This window comes from Mustela nigripes, chromosome 6 (genome assembly GCF_022355385.1).
Source record: "Mustela nigripes isolate SB6536 chromosome 6, MUSNIG.SB6536, whole genome shotgun sequence".
NCBI lineage: Eukaryota > Metazoa > Chordata > Mammalia > Carnivora > Mustelidae > Mustela > Mustela nigripes.
Window position 1 is genome coordinate 7,359,821 of NC_081562.1, and position 20,914 is coordinate 7,380,734.

Consider the following 20,914-nt stretch of genomic DNA (forward strand, 5'->3'; position numbering starts at 1 on the left):
GGATTCTAATGATACAACAAAGCATTAGGAGTGCACTTAACTTTTTGTAAACAAAACAAAAAGTTTAAGTGACTTTTTCAAAGCTAGAAACGCAACTGTAGCACACAAGTCCAGCAAGAACCACCACCATGAAGTTGGTTTTATTAAAGAGTATTAACTGCCTGGTCTTGTTATGACTGTCTCAGCGCCCCAAGTTTTATTTGTAGGCTAATGACTGAAAATAGGAGACAGATCATGCTTAAGATAGATAAATGAATGCCATCTGTATGATTACAGCCATTGTTTGGCCAGGAGAAAAATAAAGCAGAGTTTCCTAATTTGTTAGAACTCTACCATCCACTGTCATATTCAAAATAAACTTGAAGTAACAGTCTGGTGCAGACCTATTTTTTGGAGATTTTCCTTTTTATTGGCTTAACAGAGGCAAAGAAAAAAACTCTGAAATCCTGTTTTCATTTGCTTTGAGTACAACTTAGTGATAGGCTGCACACAAAAAGGAAACATTTCCCAAAAGATATAGCTGGCTAAAAACTTTTGGTACAAGCTTTTTGGGTAGTTTTTGGGAAGGAGATGGCAGCAATTTCATGGACAAGAAAAGACATTCATTTAAAAATTTTCTCAGCCTCAGGCTGTGGTAAGCTGGGATATAATGCCATCTATGCCACCAACTCACAAAACTGGTTAACCTCCTAAGGATTTGGGCTCCTGCCTTCTAAAAATAAGGGGCCAGACAACTGACACAAGGCTACCTTCTGCTGTACTGATTCTGCAAACAAAGGCAGAATGCTAAGACCAGAACTTGTGCTGTACAGTTGTTTTCAAGCAAGATACACATGAACCATGAATGTATGTGTGCTGGTCCATCCGCATGCAGTCCCTGGACACACGGATACGTGGACCATGGTCCACACATGTTTTAGCTTACCTGTTCTGGTAACTGTAGTAAGTGGCATCACGAGGGATTGTGCACAACTGTTTGCCATAGCAACAGAGTGTCTGTGGAGAAAACTCCAACTGCAATAGAAACCATTTGTTAAATAGTACACAGGCCTGAAAAACCAGCTAGAATAGGCAAAATAGCATTTCAGAAACAAAAGTCAGTGAGTTCTTGAGTTTTCATTTATATAATGGGCTAACTCAGTTTCTAAGAGCACACATAAAACTACCACCACTCTTCCTATCCTGCAGCAGTCTCACTTTTCAACAGGCAAAGACCACACCAGTGGATGCCTAAGATCCTGGACAGTACCACACTGTAAATATAGTATCATGTTGTCTCCTATACATACATATCTATAATAAAGGTAATTTATAAATTAGACACAGGTAAGAGATTAGAAACTAATAATAAAACAGAACAAATAATAATATACTAAAAACACAGTTATGTGATTGTGGCCTTTCTCAAAATATTTTACTGTACTGTACCCACCCTTCTTGTGATGCTATGATGCCTAGGTGAAGAGATGAAATAAGTTCAACGACGCAGGTGTTCCGAAGTAGCATAAAAGCTACTACTGACCTCTTGCTAGTATGTCAGAAGGTGCATCATCTGTTTCTGGACTATGGTTGACAGAAACAATGGGAAGGAAAACCATGACAAAGAGGGACTACTGTACTGTATCTGCTCATCACTCTGAGATGATTGGGGCAGGGCCGTCACGTCCTTCAGCCACTTAGCAAAAAACTCAGTAGGACAAGATGAAATGCATGTGAGTTGGTATGCACAGGAAAACCAGCTCATGCCAGAACTGTGCACCCACAGGTGAAGATGATTCAAAGTCCTATTCCAGGTGAGTTTACAATCTGATGATTTAGGATTCTAATTAGTCAAGCTTTTAATTACCGGTGAAAAATTTCTTACCTTTCTGCCACAACAATATCCAAGGCTTTGCATTACTGGGTCAATTTCTTGTTCAAAGACTTCAGACAGCTTGGAGCAATACTTGTATACCCGAGATGTTTTCCGATTATACAACCAGGCATTGTTGAACATAAGCCAAATGTCATCCACATACTGCCAGGGTTCCTGATACTGTCCAGTGTCTAACTTCCTCTTGATGGTAGAAAGGTCCATGGGGCTCTTCACAATATCAAAGTAATCCTAGAAAGGTAAGTGGCACCAAGCAACATTACCTCAGTCTCAGTATGTTTTACGGCAGATGGTGTGTCTTCCTATTATAATCATGAGTTTTCCAGAAAAGCTGAGTCTTTGACCTGAGATAATATCCAAGAAATTGATTGATGCCCTTAGCTTTCTTTTAAAAATTTTGTTTAGAGAAAGAGAGCACGTGGGCAAGTGTATCAACTCGGGGAGGGCAGAAGGAAAGATTATCCTCCAGCAGACTCCCCACTGAGCACGGAGCCTGACACACGGGGCTGGATCCCAGGACCCTGGGATCATGACTCGAGGTGAAATCAAGAGTCAGCTACTCAACCAAATGAGCCACTCAGGCACCCCTATCACTTCTTTCTTTAAATTACTAATCTATAGAGATATTAACAGAGCTACTATGCAGACTTTCCAGATAGTAGGCTGATGACCTACTGAAACCCCAGATTCCTTACTACAGTATACGTGTGATCCATTTAAAGACCATGAAGGCAAATGGCCTGTCATAACATTTTAGTACTAAAAAGGGCCTACTGATGAGAAAACAAAGCCCAGTAGGTATCAGTGATCTGAGGTCACAGAAAACTAGAGGAAGAAAGAAGTTCCTAAGAACTTTGCCTCTGTAAGCACTCCAATGCCTTATTCAACACCACTTAGAAGCCTCAAATGAAGGCTCCCAGCAGCCTAGCGTAGAAAGGCCAACTTCAGAAACAGATGAAGCTAATTTCGTCCATCTTTTCTACCAAATAAACCCGTGACCCAGTAATCACACTCCTTGGAATATACCCCAATGAAACACAAACATCCACCCACACAAAATTCTGCACGTGAATGAACACTCCCAGCAGCACTACCCTCAACAGCCCCAAAGTGCAAACAACTCCAATGTCTAAGAACTCACGAATGGGTAAAGAAAATGTGATGTGGCCATACAGAGGGATATTTCTGGGCCACAAAAAGAACGACATACAGGTTCATGCTATAATATGGATGAACCTTGAATGAAGCCAGTCATAAACACATACTATTTAATTCCATTTAATGAAATGCCCATAAACAAATCCATAGAGACAGAAGTAGACTAGTGGTTGGATGGGGGAGGAAATGGGAGTAACTACCTATGGACATGGGGTTTCTTTTTGGGGGTGATGAAAATGATCCAGAACAGACTAGCCGTAGTTGCACAATCCTGTTAATACACAAAAATTACTGAATTATTCAGTTTAAATGGGTATCTTGTATATTATGTGAATTGTATCTGAATAAAGCTATTAACAAATTAAAAAAAAAAATTGAAAGTACCACCACATACTTACAGGGATTCCAAGAAGTTGAGGGTCCACAGGTTGACGAAAGGGAAGGGATTCTGGATCCTGTCGGTAAAGTGCCTCTAAAGTTGGCATCAGTGCCTGTCGTAACTCCTCTGGTTTGAAAACTTAAGAGCACATTTGAAATTATCAATTAAGCAAAGAAGAAATGCTCAAGTTGAAGCTATAAAAATATCTCACAAACCACAAATCTGCCCAACGTTATCTCCATGAAGGTATCATTTAGGACACACTTCCTATTTCTAATTCCTGGTCCGCATCAGGTAGCACCTTCAAAACACCATGTCTAGTCAACTTTAAACACCCTTCATAACTCAGCTAATTTTTCAGTCAGAAGTTCAGTTAAGATAGTTTTGACCAAGTAGAAACAGAATCCCCAACATTCCAAAAATTTATGAACAGACCTGTCAAAAAAACATTTCAAAATATACTAGCGATGGGGAGGGACAGGCGATGCTGTTGAACAAGAACAGAAGTAAGGCCTTATTCATGATAACAGTATTTAATAAGTCAGAAATTAGACCTGTATTATCTAAACGCTAAAGGAATCCGAAACCCTGAGGGAAGAGTCCCTCATTAAATTTAGCTTGGTGTTTTAGAGCTGAGAAGGACATATCTATAATGGCCAATGTTAGGTTTAAGTCTAAACAGAGAACTAAATTGTTACTGCCAAAAAATGGACTGAGTTGATCAAATTTCATCCTAGCGTGTTAATATGTCCTAAACATCAGGAAAGATTTGACGATGGATTTAATTTAAGCTATTATTTAAGAAGCTATTCATTAAAGGTTCAATCTTGGGCTTTAAAACACTCTCAGCCCAGGCCTTCTTACTTCTATTTACAAATTAATTTTTATCTTCAGGAGGGGCTATCTGTTAGTACTTCAGATATTTTTCACTTGATGTTGGGGGCGACCATGAAAATAAATGAACAAATAGAGAGGATACTTTGTTTTTCATATCTGGTTGTACTCAAAAGAAACAAAATTTGAACCTGCAAAATTATCTATTTTAAAGACAGATTTCTAATAATAAGATTGGGTTTCATACAGCCTATATTAAAATACCACTTCAGTTATGTAAATCTTATTTAAATACAAATAATTTTTCAACTCCAACATTCTAAACTGCGTTATATTAACAGAAAAACTTTGTATGTGCCAATCTGAGGAGCCAGCAGACTCCTCTCTTAAGAGAAGTCCTACCACAGAGGGCATCATTACAGCCAGGAGAAGTTCTAGTCCTACAGTAGTTGGTACATCAGTTTTTGTGGGAATTAACTGAAGAGAGAAACACTCTGTGTGAAGCAGAGCTGTTTGCTGGGCTTGACTCATTAATATTTAAGAGTTGGCTGGGAGCAGAGACTCAATCAGCCCCCCTGGGTTCACTTGCCAGCTGAGTAAGCTGGGACAAGCTACTTAACCTTGCTAAGCCTCAGGTTTTCCCTGCCTGTAAAACAGGCATCGGTAACTCAGAGACGCTGTCAAGTTTTTAGAGGAGACAATGCAGGTGGTACAGTGCCTAGTCCCAGGTTAACAACAAACAGTACTATGGTCACTGCAATTGATTCCTGCATTTTACTCAAGGATATGTAACAATCTCTCTCCTCTGGTGGAAAAGAATTTTTTTGAGAGGTTGTTAACCAGCCCACCCTGAAGAAATGATGGGTGCAACTGACCCAATGACTGCAGGAAGGAACTACACCTACAGAAAAGAAAAAGTCTTCTCCAATATTAGTAATAACCCAGAGACCAAGCAAAATGGGCTCCAGGCTTAATGAAATCACATTAAAATCAATTTCTTAAACCCAAGAAGCCTGATCCCCTTCTATTCCAAGTCTTGGGTTTTTTTTTCCCCTTGTCTCCAGGAACAGAGAGCCTAAGAGACCTACTCTTCTTCTTTGACTGCCCCGGGGCTGGAGATGACTGCGTAGCCGAAGTACTTGGCTGGTCTTCCTCCTCTTTTGTTTCAGTTTTTAATTCAGTGCCTCTCTCTTCTGTTTCTGTAGGTTCCATTTTACAGTCTTCTGCTTTACTCTGAAAGACAAGGTAAACGTTTTTAGTATTCCAAAGACTTGCCACCAGGAAGCAACAAGATCATTATCTTATAACCTCTGTCCTGTAGACATACCTGAAGACCCTTTCTCATCTGGAAACCAACGAAATGAGACCTAATTACCTAAATGCTAATTTGGGTTCCTAGACTGAGGCCCTAACCTGCAACAGCAGTCCTTGCCCTGCTCTCACCTCTGTGACATCCTCTGGCTGAGCATCTGCTGCTTCTGGTGGCTCCACTTCCATCTTTGCCTCCATTTTCACTTCCTGTGAAGGCTGCTTCTCAGGAATGGTCTGAGAACTCACTTCTGTGCTACTAGTGGATGGAGGGTTTGATACCTGCCCTTCAAGGCTTACAGCTGGTTGGGAAAGCTGGGCATAAAGAGAGGAAAACACACAAAAAGTTTGCCAATTATACAACCAGAGTTTAAGCTCCACAACAGGATGGCGTGATCAACAACCCAAATCTAGGCTCCTCTCATTACATTCATTTATGGTGCTTTCACGTCCTTGGCCTACTCCGCTCCCTTGAAGTAAACTGTGTGTTAGAACAGAAGACTGAGGACTTGCAAAACTGGCTGGCTGACCGTACATGTGAGAGACACCAGCAGTTTTTGCACTAGCTGTCCTCCCGTGCCAGGGTGTGAGGGCTAGGGTCTCAGAGATGACTACTCCAGAGAAACTCACATTTAGAAAGAAATGGAAAGAAAAGATGGATTGAATAGCTATTTTGTTTTGTTTTTTTAACTTTCCAGTGGGAAAATCTGCAAGGGTATAGAAAAAGTAGAGAACATATAATGAACTCCCACAGAGTGGCTGTTTTGAATCACCACATTCTAATGGGATAACCAGTAATCTCTTTTCCTAGGTCTTCCAATAAGAAACCTCATGAGTAGTCAGAATTTTCAGGAACCCTAATCAAAAGTTTCCCTTCTGCATTCTACTGTTCCTTGCCTATCAGAGGGTGGGATGAACCACTGCTGACTTATGGTGTTTTATGAAGTAGTTATGACTCATGGACTTTTCTGTTCACCAACATGACAGAGAACTAAAATGTAGGTATCAGTAAGCAAGCAGAAAGTTCTGAGCCTTGACACAAAGAATTCTATTAGTAAAGATGCAACTATTAGATGGGAACTTAGATCTCTGCTATGTACATGATGAATCTCTCACAAGGAAGCTAAGGACTGTTCAAGACCCATACTTTTCTCACCTTAGGTCATCATTTTCTAACTGTGGCTAGAACCAGACATTCATAAATCTATGGTTTTGTTCGTTTACTCTCAAATACTACAGCTCAGACTGTTTGAAAAAGATTCTTTAAATAAAAAGTTATGTGATGTGCTGAACATACTATGGATTCTTTCCCCTTGTTACCTGCTTATATGCCCTCAAGTCTCAGAACACAACGCAAAACATACCACGGCCAGCGTCAGACCTAAACAAAGTCTTTGAGCTCCCTCTATGCTAGGTACTAATTATAGTAAGAACAGGAAAGGAAAGAAAGTCCCTAACTGCAAAGAGATTCTAGTTTAACTGGGGAGACAACAAAATACAAACTAGAACCGGCATATAAATAATCTTAACACTACAGTACAGTTTGAAAGGGTTCTGCGGGAACCCAACTCTCTGCTTACTGGAGTCGCAGGCTGTGGGGGCAGCAGCGGCGCTGTCGGGGTGGGAACAGATGCTGCTGTACTCTGCTGGGAGAGAGGCTGCTGCTGGGGCTGGTCAGCTGAAGGAGCAGCAGGAAGTGAAGGCTGAACTTGAGGAGGAAGTTGCGTTGGTGGTGGTGTGGGTGTCTGCCTTGGAGGCGGATGTAGAGCCTGGGTTTGTGGCCCGGGTGGCATGGCTGGAGGTGTAGGAACAGGGGCTGGAATTGCTGTTGCTGGTGGCTGCTGAGCCCCTATGCTTGGGGGAGTGTGGTGAGGCGTAGGGGTGCGACTAGGTACTGGAGAGGGTGAATTCTGATGCAGAGCTGACTGAGGGAGAGGGGGACAATGAATGTGGCTCCCTTGAGACCCTGGAGGCATTATAGGAGAGTTCACAGGGCAGGAAGAACTGGACATTTGTGCCTGTTAAATGAGAAACAGAACAAGATGGCACTTGAGAACACAGTAAAAGAAAATATTTACACAGTAATATGCTTCCATTTCAAAATGTGTCAAAACTTCACATAATCCACCAACGTAGTACTCAATTAAGTAGACTTCAAAGAAAATTCACGAAAATCCCGAAAACAAAACAACCCACAACAGCATGGGCCTCGGCCACTTCAGGAGCATGGGACAGTTGAATACACAGTATTTTCTCCCTGGTTATGCTCTCCGTAGCCACAGTTCGTTCTTCCGTATTACAACTCTAAGATTTCATTTTCAGAAGTGTTCGCTACTATTAAAAAACGGTTACAATGATCAACTTAACCTGTTTCTTCGTTTGTAACAATTAGCAGCACTGCTATATCACAGAATAATCTTTTCATGTCCAGAATACCATATGTCCATAATTGCTCTTATTGAAAACTTAAAAAGCCTCTATTTTCACCCATTATTTGCTCCCACCCTTCCCTGTGAAAACCTGGATCAGAGAAGTTTAAGGCCCCCCAGAACAGGAGCAGCAGCCCGTCGCTGAGACGTACTTGAGACACCGGAGCCTGCCCGCCGGACGGAGCCAAGGGCATATTCGTTACATTCATTCCCTGTGCGGAGAACGGAGTCTGGGGAAGGAATTGGCTCTGGCCGGAAGGCTGCTGCATGCGAGGCCCGTAGCCCATAGGCTGCATAGGGGGGAAAAACAAACATTACCCAGAGCACCAATTGCTTCATTATGGTTATTCTACTACAGTTAGAATCATCTCTGCTGTGGCTCTGCTGAGGGGAAAGTTGGATAGAAAAGGAAGAAAATACAACACTGGACTCTCATACAAAGATAATGGAGAACAGCCTTACAGCTGACCCAAGCCTACTCTAAACCAATCACGGGCGGTTACAGACAAACCAATTCCGATACACACCTGACAAGGTACAGAGGTAACCACTCTTTGCATACTGTTAAGTGACAGTGAAATACACCTTCACAAGGTCTGTGTTCACGTCATGATGTTGCAGTAGCACAAACCGTTAAGAATCTATAATCAGTACAATTAAAATCTTACAAATATTTGTGGCTGAGGGGCGCCTGGGTGGCTCAGTGGGTTAAGCCACTGCCTTCGGCTCAGGTCAGGATCTCAAGAGTCCTGGGATCGAGTCCTGCATCGGGCTCTCTGCTCAGCAGAGAGCCTGCTTCCCTCTCTCTCTCTGCCTGCCTCTCCATCTACTTGTGATTTCTGTCAAATAAATAAATAAAATCTTAAAAAAAAAAAAAAAAAGATTTGTGGCTGAACTTGGTGGCATTCATGGTCCACAAATATTTGAGGATTGTTATATTTCATTTCTTTCATGGTGGGGGGGTGTTTACAGTACTTTATTCATAAAAAAGTCAACGAAACAATCAAAATGTCCATCAATAACAGAAAGAATAAACACATTGTGGCACACTCACTAAATGGACTACTACTCAGCAATAACAAATTATGGACATAAACAACTATGCAGATGAACATTAAAACCATTATGTTGAGCCAAATAGGCCAGACACAAGAGTACATTTGAATAATTCCATTTATGTGAAGACGAGAAACAGGTAAGGTTAATCCATGATGACAGTAATCAAGGTATCAGCTGTCTAATGGGGACAGTGATTCAATGGAAGGGAATATGAGGGCACTCTTAGGGGAAACGTTCTTTATCTTGAGGATTATTAAATTTCATTTCTAAAATTCCGCAAACAAACATAGGACTTTAATAGAGAAAGCAATTATAGAAAAACAAAGGCCAAATACTTAATAGTCTAAGAAAGATTATTAAAACACGGCAGTCTGGCACTCAAGGACTAAAGACACTACCTAATTCTGGAAGCCTAAGGGTTGGGGTTAACATGGAAAGGTGGACTGCCTTAGAATTTGTATAAGGAGAGGTGAATGCTCAGAGTCCCTCTTCTCCAGTCCCTAGAACTTAACAACTGTCCCTACATCACTCTTGCAAGAGACAGTTTCCTGTCTAGATAGGTTCTATGTTTGATGCACATTACAAAAGAGCGGCGACCATCAAAATATGCAGGCTACTAAATATTGAGACTCCAGGGAAAGGCGGACTGTCATTCTTATCAGCTTTCTTCTTGTAAGAGAACCATGGGTTTCTTAGTGTTTATTTTATATTGATTATAATCAACAGAGTTCTTCACTATCTTGGATCCTCTAATACATATACTTCAGAAACTTGGTGTTTCATTTAAAGCTGTAAACCTGTTTTATGCCACCATGTTAAGTCTGAAATTACTGGTTATAGAATATTCCAATTTACAAATGTACCGTAATTGAACCATAATGAATCCCTGACTGAACATTCAGGATACAGCCTTTTTCAAAACAGAGTACATAATACAAGATCCTAACATGAATTTTCTCCAAATTACATCGTTTTGGTACCTGAGTGATGAATTTTGTAGGATAAATTTCTAAATACAATTTATTGGTAAAAGAGATGGATGCAAATTAGGGATTATAGTATTTACTGCCTAACTGCCTAACAAACAAACCAATAACAACAAAAAAAGATTTAGGTAAAGGCCAAAATGATTACACAAAGAGGACACACTTACTGGGTTGAGAGTTCCAGGCTGAGCTAACTGTCCATGGTGCTGAAGAGGAGAGGTCTGTCGGGGTCCAATTGGGGGCTGGGGCATACTCATCTGGCCAAACTGATTCAAACCTGTAAGTACAAAACATTAGGTCTGAATACCTTCATGGAATTGGAGAATTAAAGAATGAATTCTGATTCTGTAACATTTTATCAGGATAATTAAAGGAACCTGTTTTCAACTGTGAATGAAGGCCACTGTTAATTAATATATTGTTCTCTGAATAAAATCTAGTAATCTAGAGTAAAATCCACCTTGACCAGATGTTTTTACTTATTATTTTTAAAAAGATTTTATTTATTTAATTATTTGAGAAAGAGAGCCCAAGTTGGGGGGGGGGTGTACAGATGAAGAGGGAGAGGCAGACTCCCCACCAAACAGGGAGCCCAAAGTAGGGCCCAATCCCAGGACCTGGGATCATGACCTGAGGCTAAGGCAGATGCTTAACTGACCGAGTCACCCAGGCACCACTTGACCAGTTGTTTCTATTTATTTAATTTATTTGTTTCTAAAAGGATTTTATTTATTTGACAGATAGATCATAAGTAGGCAGAAAGAGTTGGGGGGGCACACTCCCTGCTGAGCAGAGAGGCCGATGCGGAGCTCGATCCCAGGACCCTGGGATGATGACCCGAGCCGAAGGTAGAGGCTTTAATCCACTGAGCCACCCAGGCGCCCCGACCAGTTGTTTTCAAATGGATGCTTCATGTCTTTGCCACCTGACCTGCCAGCCAACCTGTCTGTACTCTTAATTCCTTTCCCCTCCCTTCCTGGACTCCAACTCCAAAATGTGCTTGGATTTCTCAAGTTGGTAATTATGATACATGCTGCTGGTCTGAGGCAGGAAGCAAGGTGGCAAGAATAATCCTGTAGTACACCAGAGACTCTCTTTTAAAAAGCCATGGTTGGGGCACCTGGCTGGCATAGTTGGTAGAGTAGGGGATTCTAGATCTCAAGGTTGTGAGTTTAGGCCCCATGTAGGACATCGAGGTTACTTGCGGGAAAAACTAAAGCCATGGTTAGATACATGGATTACATGGATTGCTTTTACAACTTACCAGGCTGTGGAGTTATCCGGGCCATCATCTGGTTTGGCACACTGCCACGGATCATAGAGGGGTCAGGTAGAGGGCCATCTAGAGTGGAACAGAGAAACGGTTAGAAAATCTTTCTACTTTTTAAGATTTACTCATTTATTTTTGAGAGAGCATGCATGAACAGAGGGAGGGCCAGAGGGTGAGGGAGAAGCAGACTCCCCACTAAGTAGAGAGCCCAACACAGGGTTCCATCACAGGACCCTAGAATCATGACCTGAGCCAAAGGCAGACCCTTAACCGACTTGAGCCACCCAGATGCCCTTAGAAAACCATCTTTTAGCCACTGGCCTTTCCATTAAAAAGGGGAAGGGTTGATAGAATGAAGGAGAGAAAAGGAAAACAAAAGAAAAACCTCACAAAGTATCTTTAGTAATGTCATGAAAAATTCAGCCTGACTCTCCAAATGAAGCAATGAACTTAGGAACCCAAAGAAAATGTTAGTTCTAAAATATAAGAAAAGCCTCCAAATGATTTTAGTATTTTGCTTTCCTTCAGTGTTGACAGGAAAATAAAGTAGTATCTTAAATTAAAAAGAGAGAGAGAGGGAGAGACTACTATAGCATTTAATATGCTACTGTTTGACTAATCTGGAATCTTTGGTTGGTATGCAGCAGAATACCTCCAAGAGACAGCCACAGATTTTGTTCAGTGACCAGATTTGATGTGTACCCCATGTGTTTTTATGTGCATAAACCCACTGTGAACGCTGACCTTAAATAATTCACGTATTATACTGCTCTATGTATCAAGGACCTCAGATTTGCTGGTGGCAGACTATGCTCTAAAGGGAAGCCTAGCACACAATGGAAAACAAAAAATTCCCTGTCACTTCCGCAAGTATGCTATACTAACAATAAAAATCATCACACAACTAAGTGCTTTAGTACAATTCAACTAACTAAATCCACTAGGATTTACCACTAATATTGTTCCTTTTTTTGTTTTTTAAAAGATTTGTCAGCGAGCATGTGCGTGCACAAGCAGGCAGAGGGAGAGGGAGAAGCAGGGTCCCTGCTGGGCAAGGAGCCATATGCGGGACTTGATTCTAGGACTCTGGGATCATGACCCGAGCCCAAGGCAGACGCCCAACCGACTAAGCCACCCAGGCGTCCCAAGTATTGTTCTTAATAAACCAAAACACAAATTGAACACTGGAGAGAATTCTGAACATTTATTCACATACTCTTTTATCCACAATTATACAAGATTTATAAAATTATGGGTATAACCTACACTCAATACATAAAAATTATAGAATGTAAGATAAAAACCTCTGTAGTTTATTTTTTTTTAAGATTTTATTTAATTATTTGACAGAGATCACAAGTAGGCAGAGAGGCAGGCAGAGAGAGAGGGGGAAGCAGGCTCCCCACTGAGCAGAGAGCCTGAAGCAGGGCTTGATCCCAGGACCCTAAGATCATGACCTGAGCCGAAGGCAGAGGCTTAACCCACTGAGCCACCCAGGCACCCTAAAAATTTTTTTTAATAAAGATTTTGTGTGTGAGAGAAAGAAAGAGAGTGCACAAGCAAGGGGAGTGTCAAGCATAGAGAGAAGCAGGCTTGCTGCTGGGAAAGGAGCCCAATCCCACTTGATCCCAGGACCCTGTGATCATGACCTGAGCCAGAGGCAGAGGCTTAACCCACTGAGCCACCCATGCACCTTTTTTTTCCCCCCAGATTTTTTTAAAAAAAGATCTTATTTATTTGAGAGAGAGAGCATGAGAAAAGGGAGGAGGGTCAGAGCAAGAAGCAGACTCCCTGCCAAGCAGGAAGCCTGATGCAGGACTTGATCCCAGGACTCCGGGATCATGGCCTGAGCCAAAGGAAGTTGCTTAACCAACTGAGCCACCCAGGCGCCCCCTTTTATTAGTTTTTAATTACAATTGTATTTAACATACCTTCATGGTTTAGAGCTGACTGTGAAGGCAAAATGCCTGGGTATGATTCTTGGCTCTGCCGTTCACTAACAGTGTGACCATAGCAAGTCAAGCCACCTCTTTACCTCAGCTCCTCACTGGTAAAATGGGCAATAGTATCTAACATTATCTCTCAAATCTTTTTTTCTATGTATCTGTTATCTCTCTACTAATTTTTTTCTTTTCTACTAATTTTTTTCTTAATGTAAGCTCTACAGCTCAATGCGGGGCTTAAAGTCACAACCCTGAAATCAAGAGTCACATGCTTCCACTGACTGAACCAGCCAGGCTCCCCACATTTTGTACCTTTTTAAATAAAGCTGTTTTAATTCTTATCTTCTGTGGTTTTTTTTTTTTTAATTGCAAATCTGGTTTTAAACTCTGTCAACTCTCCCAGTTTGTGTTTTTTTTTTTTATTTAAAGATTTAGTTATTTGACAGAGTGAGAGAACACAGGCAGGGAGAGGGAGAAGCAGATTCCCTGCTGAGCAAGAAGCCAGAGGCAGAGCTCAATCCCAAGACCCTGGGATCATGACCTAAGCAAAAGGCAGATAGATGCTCAACCGACCGAACCCTCCAGGCACCCTTCCCACTTTGTTTCCTATCCTTTTTGTTTTCATTTTTCCTATGAACATTTACGTTTTCTATAATGAATTTCCCTTGCACTTTTTTATCCGCATGAGGACAACAGGACGAATTCTTCCTGATTATGTATCTCTGTATAGGGAGCTGCCCCTCAGGGTGCGCTGCCTGCTCACCAGGGCAGGTGGAATTACCTTCTAGAGGTTCCTTTAGTGGCCACACCTAGCCCTTCACCTTTAAGCAGAGGGCTCCAGATGGTTGGTCAAATCTGTTCCATCTTCCAGCTGCTTGGGTAAAAAGGGAATGCTCTGGAGAAGCCTCAATTAAAATATTCTAGTGTACAGCTGTATGGCTACTTTAGCAATGTAATAGTGGGGCCACTTTTAGGATGTTTCTATAGTAAAAATTATGTTATTGGGAATATTTCTGTGCAACTGTACATTACTTAAAAATCAAATTTCTAGAAATGTAATGACTAGATTTAAGGGAATGAAAAAAACATTTTAATTTTCCCCAATAGCGTAATCCAGAGCCAAGTTACTGTACAGTCTTCAATATCCACTTTAAGCTTTAAAGACCCCAAAAAGGTCACATTGATTTTACTTATTCTTTCATTTTCTTTTCCCATGTTTCATCTTTTTCCCCGAGTCATACACTAAGGAAGTCAGCACCTTTAATATTAAAAATTGTTTATGGTATCTTCTGTTGTTTTTTTTCTTCACAACTTCTAGGTAGTATCTAAAGATGTTTCTCATTTCATTTTATATTTTCTTTAATACATTCTATGTACATATAGAAAATACAAATATAAAATACATTTTATATTTTCTTCAATACATTCTATGTACTACTTTTAATTTTTTAAAATTTAAAACTTTTGATTCTTCTAGAATTAATCTGCATATGGGATAAGGCAGGGATAGAGGCTACTCAGTTCCACTGATGTCTGTTGCTGTCTGCATGTCTGCATCAATATACCATACTGCTTTCCCTCTACTGTGAAGACCACAATTTAGTATCTGCAGACTTTAGAGTTGGCTCAAACATCTAAAGAACTTCAGAAAACTTTCACACACTCAAGTATCTCAGGTTGGCCCACTTGTCTCTATACCTAATCCTGGTTTAGACCATCAGCACCTAATTAGTCTACTCAATTCTAGTCTTGACGGTTTCTGAACATTTGTTCTCCTCTCCTACCTACTCCTAGGAGGTAGGCAGAACAACAACAAAAAAACCCTGGCTGCTTGGGTGTCTGGAAGGGTCAGTTGGTTAAGCACCTGGCTTCGGCTCAGGTCATGATCCCAGGATCCTGGGATATAGCCCCTCATCGGGCTTCCCAATCAGGGGGGTTTGGTGGGGGAGGCATGCTTATCTGCTTCTCTCTCTACTCCTCTCTCTTGCTTGGGCTGTCTTTAAAATAAATCTTAAAAAACCAAAGACAAAAAACTGCTGCTTTTCCTTTGCCAGTGGACCTTTATGTATACTCTGCCTCTGCCAGACACACTGTCGCTCTTCTCAACACTTCTCAGTAGGTTCTCACTGGCCCTAGGAGAACATGTATCCAGCATACTGCATTTAACAAATGTGCCTGTTAAAGGCCAGTAGCAACCAGGAATTCACCACTTTACTACTTCAAGGCCTGAGGGAGATGAATTTCTCAGCCCACCTAAAATCCTGATGTATGAGCTGGTGCTTGCTGGCTCAGATGGCACGTCTACAGGTAGTCAGCGTTCCCCACCTCAAGCAATACAAGCTTGATGCTCTCATAGCCTTTCTCACAGCATTCAAACTAGCCTGTGTTGTTCTTCACCATGTGTATAAAACTCATTTCACAGCTTGAAATCCAGTAATAAGTCAGTGAATGAATAAGGGAATGTATAACACTCTTGGATATCTGGTTAATTCATTAGGTTGAGAAGGCTCTTATAACCAGAATACCAAAACTGTCAAGATGAATTTTAAACCCTTGTGTTTAAAAAAAAAAAAAAAAAATTCTTAGCCCTCAAACATCTTGTGTCAAGAAGAAAATGTGACAATGTTAAGTAACATTTATTTCGTGTTTAGGATGTATGAAGGCTGGTGGGGACTTTGAACCTGCTTGGCCTACATTTATTGGAGGTCTACCAAATTCAAGTCAGTATAAACCTGTAGACTATCATTTTCTAGGTGTCGCTTTAAGAGAAGAGTATCCTGGGCTTCTATCAAGACTTGTTAAGTATTTACTATCACCAGAAATCTTAAATATACTATTCAGTTACTTCTTTTACTAAGGGATGAATTAATTTCTTTGCAAAGAAAGGGGTGGTACAGAAACTCTAGAATAGGTACACAAGCAATGAAAATTAATGACTTTGGTTAGAAACCATTTTATTACCAGTTTCTCCCCAAAATAACCGTACAAAAAGCACTTACTGGTAGTCATTCCCGGTTGTGGCTGTCCCATATTGGGCCCTGGATTCATAGAAACTGGCACCATGCCTGCAGCACTGGGCAGCATGTTTTGTTTCTGTAGTCTAGTCCTTCGTTTTTCTTCTAGTTCTTTCTGGATCTTATAAATCTTCTCAGCGAGCAGATGGTAGTATTCCGCCTTTGTGAATATTGGAAATAAAACAGAGATAAGGAAGGGGAACTCCCATCAGGTAACAGAAAAAATGAATAAAGAACAGATATTCGCTTCATTTAAAGAGGGAAGCAGAAACCCAAAGGGTAAAAATCTAAACTGTTTTCAAGTTTTTATTTTAATTTCAGTTAGTTAGCATACATTTAGTATTAGTTTCAGGTGTACAATACAGCGACGCAACACTTCACACGGCACCCGGTGCTCATCACAAGTGCATTCCTGAATCCCCATCACCTGTCTCCCCCATTGCACACCCCTCCCCTCTGATAAGCACCACCTAATCCACTTTCCTCGATCGTTCTGGGTGTGAGTTCATGTTTGAAATCATCACGTGGAAAGCGACTTTATTATGAACCTGCATAGTAGAGCATGACCTCTCGTTATGCAGGTCTACAGAACACATGCTGGCAATTGCAGCCCGTGGAATGAGCACGCTGTATTCTGAAAAACTGCCGATTTAGAGAACAAAGTTCAAATGATGCAGAGAAACTGGACTGCTACTTGAGAAGCAGCTGATTCACCATACTCCCGTGAACACAGCACAGAGCTGGTAACAGCTCAACCACTTTGTAAGCTGACAGAAGGACAACCCAGATAAAGTGCCACACAAGTGCACTGTATTACAAAGAGGAAAAATGTAGGATTCTTGATGACATACGCTTTAAGAAAATTTGCTTTGTTATCTTGACTGTGCACAGGGAGAGTAAGACAGGAAAGCTAAAGAGTATCCTCTGACGTACACTGTTATTTGTATATGTTACAAAGAAGAATACACAAGTAGACGGGTCCATTTCTGACTCTATATAGAAAAGCAAATGCTCACTCGATTATTTGCAGATTCATACATGTCCCCTTCCACTTTCCGGGCGTAGGCAACTAAGTTTTCCATCCGCCGGTCTTTTAAAGCAGCAGGATCCGGAGTAGGAAATATGGCTTGAACACTAGAAAGAGAAAATTCTACCACTATTATATCATGTCAACTTCTCCTTCTCATCACCGAAATACACAATACTTTGAACTTTCTCCTCATTAGTTATTTTCTCATTTTTATATCATGTGCCTATTAAGTAAAATAAAAAGGGGTGGGCTGTACTCAAAGAGGAAGTAATACGTGCCCAAATGAAATGGTCTCGGAGGTAAACAAAAGGTTTCCCAGAGCAGAATGTAAGAAATGACACTGCAAAATTCCCCTCTGGCCCCTGTCACTCTAACATAGGACCAAAAAAATTATACCATGTTATTTGCATAAAGTTAGTGAGGAAAAGCTGACCTTTGTCATAGTGTCAGGAACCAACCGCCTTCAGACCCTTCTATTCTCCTCAATTTGTTCAGCTTAGTAAAATAAAACCTAATGGGGCACCTGGGTGGCTGAGTCAAATTAAGCATCCAACTCTTGATTTCAGATCAGGTCATGATCTCAGGGACACAGGATCGAGACCCACATCGGGCTCCATGCTCTGAGCATGGGAGCTGCTTAAGGATTCTCTCTGTCCCTCAAAAAAATAAATAAATAAAACCTAATAATCACTATAAAATCTTGTAAAATAAAAAACATGAAGTGGAAGGGGCAGAGATGCATAATGATTCCACCCAATTCAAAGTCTTTTCCTTTCTAACAATTCCCTACAAAATGCTTGGCACTAGTGTTCCCGAAGATCTGACAAATGTATTTCCAGTCATTAATTTTTTTTTTTTAAAGGTCTTATTTATTTGACAGAGAGACACAGTGAGAGAGGGAACACAAGCAGAGGAAGTATGAGAGGGAGAAGTGGGCTTCCAGAGCCAGATGAGGAGCTCAATCTCAGGACCCTGGGATCATGACCTGAGCCAAAGGCAGACCCTTAATGAGTGGGCCACCCAGGTGCCCCTCCAGTCATTCATTTTATTATTTGGGTATCTCACATTCAGTTGTGCAAGATTTGGAAAAACGAAATGGCAAAGAAAGAAATTGAAGTTTAGAAGAATATTTGAGTTGATAACAAATTCATAATTAATGTCAAGCCAGATAATCAACCCCAAATAATGTACTGATTCTGATATGAGGTAATGATAGTTACACAATTTGAGTATCACAAAGTCAGTCGATTTTGTTCTTTTTTAACTCATTTTCTTAAAATCTTGGGAGTTTTCTCCTTGTTGTCAAATTCTACTAATAGGAATTTTTGAATTCCTAAATGAAACTTAAAGTATACTTGGTAGGCTAATGTAAGATAAAAGTAAATTTAGATAAAAGAGAAGACACATGGTTCTAAACCAGTATAAAATATGGATGGAATGAAGGAAACCCTTCTATTAAGTGGAGGAGAAATGGAAAAAAGACTGCTTTCTCAGAGAAAAAAATGCTGGACATCACTCACAGTGTAAGCTCTGTAATGAGTGAAGTCCAAACTGTACTTTTATGATATTGGGCACATTACATTATACTGCTCTCTATCCCTTCCCCTCTTTCCTCTGACAAGAAGTAACGAAGCTTCTTTAAAGAAGCTAAATGCCTGGCATTTATCAACTCCACAACAAACAGTGCAGAGATATCTCACGAACCGCTGACATGCATTTTTAGAGGTCCAGAAGACTACAGAGAGCTGCCACCATTCAACATCTTAAGAGCTTTATTAGGGATACAAGAAAACACTGTTACCACTACCATACTCAAATGCACTGAGACGTGGTTTTGCTTCTAAAATTTGAAATTTGCAAAGGCAGGGACATTAAAATAATTTTTAGCTAATATACTAAAAACCATCACTAGGTAGAATAGTATATACACTGTTAAAGCTGAAAGCCTCCTACGAATGATGGTGGAAAAGGCCGAGAAGCAGAGAACAGGAAGCAAGAAAGCTACAGGAGCAGAAGCATTAGCGGCAACAGCCAGGCTACAGAAAAATCAATAATACCCCTCTTGTGGTTAAGTGCCTGGCAGGACTGGAAGCATGTTGACATGGTAACTCTTTATAAATAAGACATGCTCAGTCTTTATGAATAAGACATACAGTTTGTGAACAAGATGATTTCGAAGATCCTGAGTAATATCTTCATGCCATTGTTTCCGAATTCCAGTACTGGATGGTTGAGCTGCTGTTGGCATAGGACCCAGGGAGGCCACACTGGCATTTTCACTCATCATTGGGCTTTAAAATAGAATTGTGATATAGTTTTAGTGAAGAAGGTAGGAGAAAGAAGATTTCATTTAGAGGGGACAATGATGAGTACAAATGGTCCAACACACTATGACAAGTCTTTAAATAAAGAAATCTGAGAGAAATAGTATGTGTTTGTACCTGTGTGAGGCAGAAGTTAACTCACAACACCTGATCCTCTGGAGGGGAGGATGAAGTCTAGATGACCTAGGTGTTATGTTGTTAAGATTAAACTGCTACTTTGACATAACTTATTCCAGGGAATCACTGGATAATGGATTAATTCTTACCTCTGGGACAGAGTAAGCTCATTTTTAAAGCAGCTGCATACTTGCAACTTCTTACTACATCCAGGGAAGGTATAGGTTACCCCAGATAATTGATATAACTTCAAATAATATTGTAGAAAGCCAAAAGCATGGACTCAAATACAATATTTGCCGTCATTCATCAAGGATAGCTTCAAATCAAGGAAACAAAAATCAAAGAAATCTAACAAGTGCTTAAAACACAGGGCGCCCACCAAGAAAAAACTTACTTTTGAGAATTTATGGCTGAATGCAACATTGAGTCAGAGAGAAGATTCGACGTTTGAACCCCTACACCTCCATTTACTCCCATAGGACTAGCACCTAAGTCAAGACAAACAAAAAAATTTATTTTAAATACCAGTTAACAAAAAGAACAAAAGAAAGAAAAGCTATAAAAGTACTAGAATATATCACAAGAATTTTCTGTCCTTTCAAAGACCCAAAACCCAGAAGCCATAAGGACAACATTTAGAATCTTGAGTAATAAATAACCACCATAAGCAAAGAGACAAATGACAAACCAGGAAAAAAAAAATACTAGGGCTCTGTGGCAAATGCTGACAAATAGAAAATCCACACACACTCTTTGACTTGGTATTTCTATTTCTGGTATGTTGTCTTAGAGGTGTACTCATACATGTATGGACAGACACTGGGTAAAATGGCGTTAAAAGCAAAAAAAATTAGAACCGAAACTGTGTAGGTAACAACTATATATGCATATAATTTCATAAGCACAACTTATGTAAGGATGTAAGGAACGTAAGTGGATCACTGGAGAGGGGGAAACGAAAGACCGTGTTTTGGTTAAACATTTGACTACTCCTTCAAAAACTGACCTAAATAGTTCTAGGTATATATATTACCTCTTCAATTGGCAATTTTAATGAATAGCTCATTTCTTTAAAAACAAACAACTAGGGGCGCCTGGGTGGCTCAGAGGGTTAAGCCTCTGCCTTCGGCTCCGGTCATGATCTCAGGGTCCTGGGATCGAGTCCCGCATCGGGCTCTCTGCTCAGC

The 20,914-nt window shown here is 40.6% G+C and overlaps 1 protein-coding gene across 1 annotated transcript in view; it reads right to left on the minus strand.

The window, feature by feature from the left end:
- The window catches only part of EP300 (E1A binding protein p300), an 82,499-nt gene that overhangs the window by 16,084 nt on the left and 45,501 nt on the right, over window positions 1–20,914 (minus strand). Inside the window, exons 7-19 of the mRNA XM_059401933.1 lie at window positions 20,122–20,215; window positions 19,437–19,574; window positions 17,270–17,387; window positions 16,239–16,413; window positions 11,291–11,368; window positions 10,194–10,303; window positions 8,134–8,271; window positions 7,133–7,570; window positions 5,688–5,867; window positions 5,333–5,477; window positions 3,430–3,548; window positions 1,865–2,104; window positions 926–1,014 (exon numbers count right to left, since the gene is read on the minus strand). Coding sequence (XP_059257916.1) covers window positions 926–1,014; window positions 1,865–2,104; window positions 3,430–3,548; window positions 5,333–5,477; window positions 5,688–5,867; window positions 7,133–7,570; window positions 8,134–8,271; window positions 10,194–10,303; window positions 11,291–11,368; window positions 16,239–16,413; window positions 17,270–17,387; window positions 19,437–19,574; window positions 20,122–20,215 — 2,062 coding nt within the window. The remainder of the gene's footprint in view (window positions 1–925; window positions 1,015–1,864; window positions 2,105–3,429; window positions 3,549–5,332; window positions 5,478–5,687; window positions 5,868–7,132; window positions 7,571–8,133; window positions 8,272–10,193; window positions 10,304–11,290; window positions 11,369–16,238; window positions 16,414–17,269; window positions 17,388–19,436; window positions 19,575–20,121; window positions 20,216–20,914) is intronic.